Genomic DNA, 3,000 nt, shown 5'->3' with positions numbered 1-3,000 from the left:
TCTTCCTCCCGGTTATGATGCAAATGCCCGCTGTGAATTTCATTCTGGCGCTCCTGGGCATTCGATCGAGAATTGTAAAGCATTAAAGTACAAGGTTCAAGATCTTATTGATTCTAAGGCAATCATGGTTGCCCCCAAGAGGCCGAATATAAATAATAACCCGATGCCCCCTCACAACAATGCATCCGTGAATATGATGGAAGCTGACAATGGAAGGAGATTGATGTCCTGTCTGGATGAGTTAAAAACACCACTCATCGAGATCAAGAATGCTTTAATGAAGGATAATGCCTTTCCCATCTGTAGTAATGACTGTGAACACTGTCTGATTAACCCGTAATAATGTAGAACATTGAAGTCTGTCATACAACAATTAATGGACCAAGGGATCTTGGTGGTAGACTATTTGTCCATAAAGGAAGATGTGTCTACCCTCGAGATACCATACGATGAAGTCCCTCCCCTGCAAATTCCATATGACTTCTCTCAGTTAACTCTATCGACAAATCCTGTTACTCTAATCATAATAACAGTTCCCACACCATTCCCATATGTTGACACCAAGGCAGTCCCATGGATGTATGACACCTCAGTCTACATTCATGGTCAGAAGATTCTAGAAAAATCGTTAAAGTCTAGTGATCCAATGATCAATATCACCGGCACTAGCGGAATCACGAGAAGTGGAAGGATATTTGCACCAACACCCACTCCAATTGGAACTATCAATCCTTCAACTTCAGACAAAGGCAAACAAATTGATGGTGCTCAGCAAAGATATTACCCCGCACCTTCCAATGAAGTAGACGAGTTCTTACGCATTATCAAGAAGAGCGATTATCGAGTAGTTGATCAGCTTAACCAGACACCCTCGAAGATCTCAATGTTGTCTTTATTAATATGCTCGGCGGCCCATAGGGATGCTTTGGTAAAATTCATGAGGACAGCTCACGTACCGCAAGAGATATCTATTTGTCTGTTTGAAGGAGTAGTTAACAGTCTCACTACTAGCTTAAGCTTGGGTTTCAGTGATGAAGAGCTTCCCGCCGAGGGGAGGAATCATAACAAGGCTCTCCATATTTCTATTGAGTGTGTGGACACAGTCCTATCAAGAGTTTTGGTAGACAGTGGGTCTTCCCTCAATGTGATGCCTAAGAGATCCTTTGCTAAACTAACTGTTGAAGGACTCGTAATGAAGTCGAGTGAGCTTATAGTAAGAGCATTTGATGGGACTAGAAGGACTGTAATCGGCGAGGTGAATTTGCCTATGAAGATTGGTCCCCATACTTTCCTTATCACTTTCTTCGTAATGGATATCTATCCAGCCTACAGTTGTCTTCTTGGGAGGCCTTGGATCCATTCAGCCGGTGCAGTCACTTCAACGCTCCACCAAAAATTGAAATTCTTAGCTGATGATAAACTAGTTGTTATCGAGGGTGAGGAGGACATTATGGTAAGTCACCTCACATATTTCCGATACGTTGAAGGAGAAGGGGAGATGAGGGAAATCCCATTCCAATCATTTGAAGTTATCAATGTTGAAATGGTTTTCCCAGCAAGGGATGAATCAAAAGATGCCGAATCTCCAATGGCATCCCTTAAAGACGCCCTGACAATCATAAAGGATGGACACCCCCAAGGATGGGGAAGATTGCTTGAACTTCCTGCCAACAAGGACCGCACCGGTTTAGGGTACAACTCCCAGAATTTGAAGAAGACCGCACCGATAGCTACAAGGGGATCAGTGCTCCCGCTATCCGAAAACTTCTCAAGTGCTGGTTACCTTGATGACAACCGTATCTGTGCCGTGGAAGAAGAAGAAGAAGAAGACGATGGATTGATCTTCACAAAGACTGATGGAAATGGTGCCACCAAATGGACCGAGATTGAAATACCTAAAGTGACCTTGATTGAAATATAATTCCCAATGTTGTTTTCCTTCCTTTTTATCAAAAGAACCCATGTCAATCCCAAGGCATAGGGGAATCATTTGTAGGGCCTCATCAAATTTCCTTATTAATCATTAATGAAAAAGGTTCATGTTTGCAATCAATTTTGAGATCCTTGCCTTTCATTTATTTATTTCACCTTTTTTAAATGGCATTTTTCTTTTCTTTTTTAAAATCTTTTCAAATCATCCTTTCTTTCATACCAATAAAAGAGTGGACCTTAAATCATGCAGATCATCCTCGACAACCACCAATGACAATTCTGCTACGGTCTCATATGACTTTGACAACCTGATTAATCAAGCTGATGAAGAGTGTGAGGAAGAGGCCGAACTCCCAGAAGAATTGGCAAGGCTGCTCAAGCAGGAGGAAAAAGTCATCCATCCGCACGAAGAATCAGTGGAAGTGATTAACCTTGGGAAAGATGAGGAAGTGAAAGAAGTCCGAGTCGGCTCCGCTCTACAAGACGAGGTGAAGACAAAATTGATTGAGCTCTTAAAGGAATACAAAGATGTGTTTGCATGGTCATACCAAGATATGCCCGGCCTCGATACTGACATTGTGGTCCACCATCTACCCCTTAAAGAAGAATGCCCTCCATTAAAGCAAAAGCTAAGAAGGACCCGTCCCGACATGGCTATGAAAATCAAGGAGGAGGTATAAAATCAGCTCAACACCGGCTTCATAGCGGTCTCCAATTATCCTCAATGGATAGCTAACATTGTGCTTGTACCTAAGAAGGATGGCAAAGTAAGAATGTGCATAGATTATAGAGATTTAAATAGAGCAAGTCCCAAAGATGACTTTCCATTACCACACATTGACGTGCTAGTAGATAATACCGCTCAGTTCTCTGTTTTCTCTTTTATGGATGGTTTCTCCGGTTATAACCAGATCCGCATGGCCCAAGAAGATATGAAGAAAACCACTTTCATAACACCATGGGGCATCTTCTTTTACAAGGTGATGCCTTTTGGATTGAAGAACGTTGGCGCCACATACCAATGAGCCATGGTCACTCTCTTTCACGATATGATCCATAAAGAGATTG

General features: G+C 42.2%; 1 protein-coding gene across 1 annotated transcript; it reads left to right on the top strand.

Moving 5' to 3' along the window:
• The first annotated feature begins 376 nt into the window (after window positions 1-376).
• LOC127136614 (uncharacterized) lies at window positions 377-1,921 on the top strand. The gene is made up of 2 exons (XM_051063151.1): window positions 377-1,022; window positions 1,104-1,921. The coding sequence occupies exons 1-2, from the start codon at window positions 377-379 to the stop codon at window positions 1,919-1,921; spliced, it is 1,464 nt and encodes a 487-aa protein (XP_050919108.1).
• The last annotated feature ends 1,079 nt before the right edge of the window (window positions 1,922-3,000 follow it).

Source organism: Lathyrus oleraceus, chromosome 4 (assembly GCF_024323335.1).
Source record: "Lathyrus oleraceus cultivar Zhongwan6 chromosome 4, CAAS_Psat_ZW6_1.0, whole genome shotgun sequence".
Classification (NCBI taxonomy): domain Eukaryota; kingdom Viridiplantae; phylum Streptophyta; class Magnoliopsida; order Fabales; family Fabaceae; genus Lathyrus; species Lathyrus oleraceus.
Note: the sequence above shows the minus strand (reverse complement) of the source record. Positions and strands in the feature narration are given on the sequence as shown.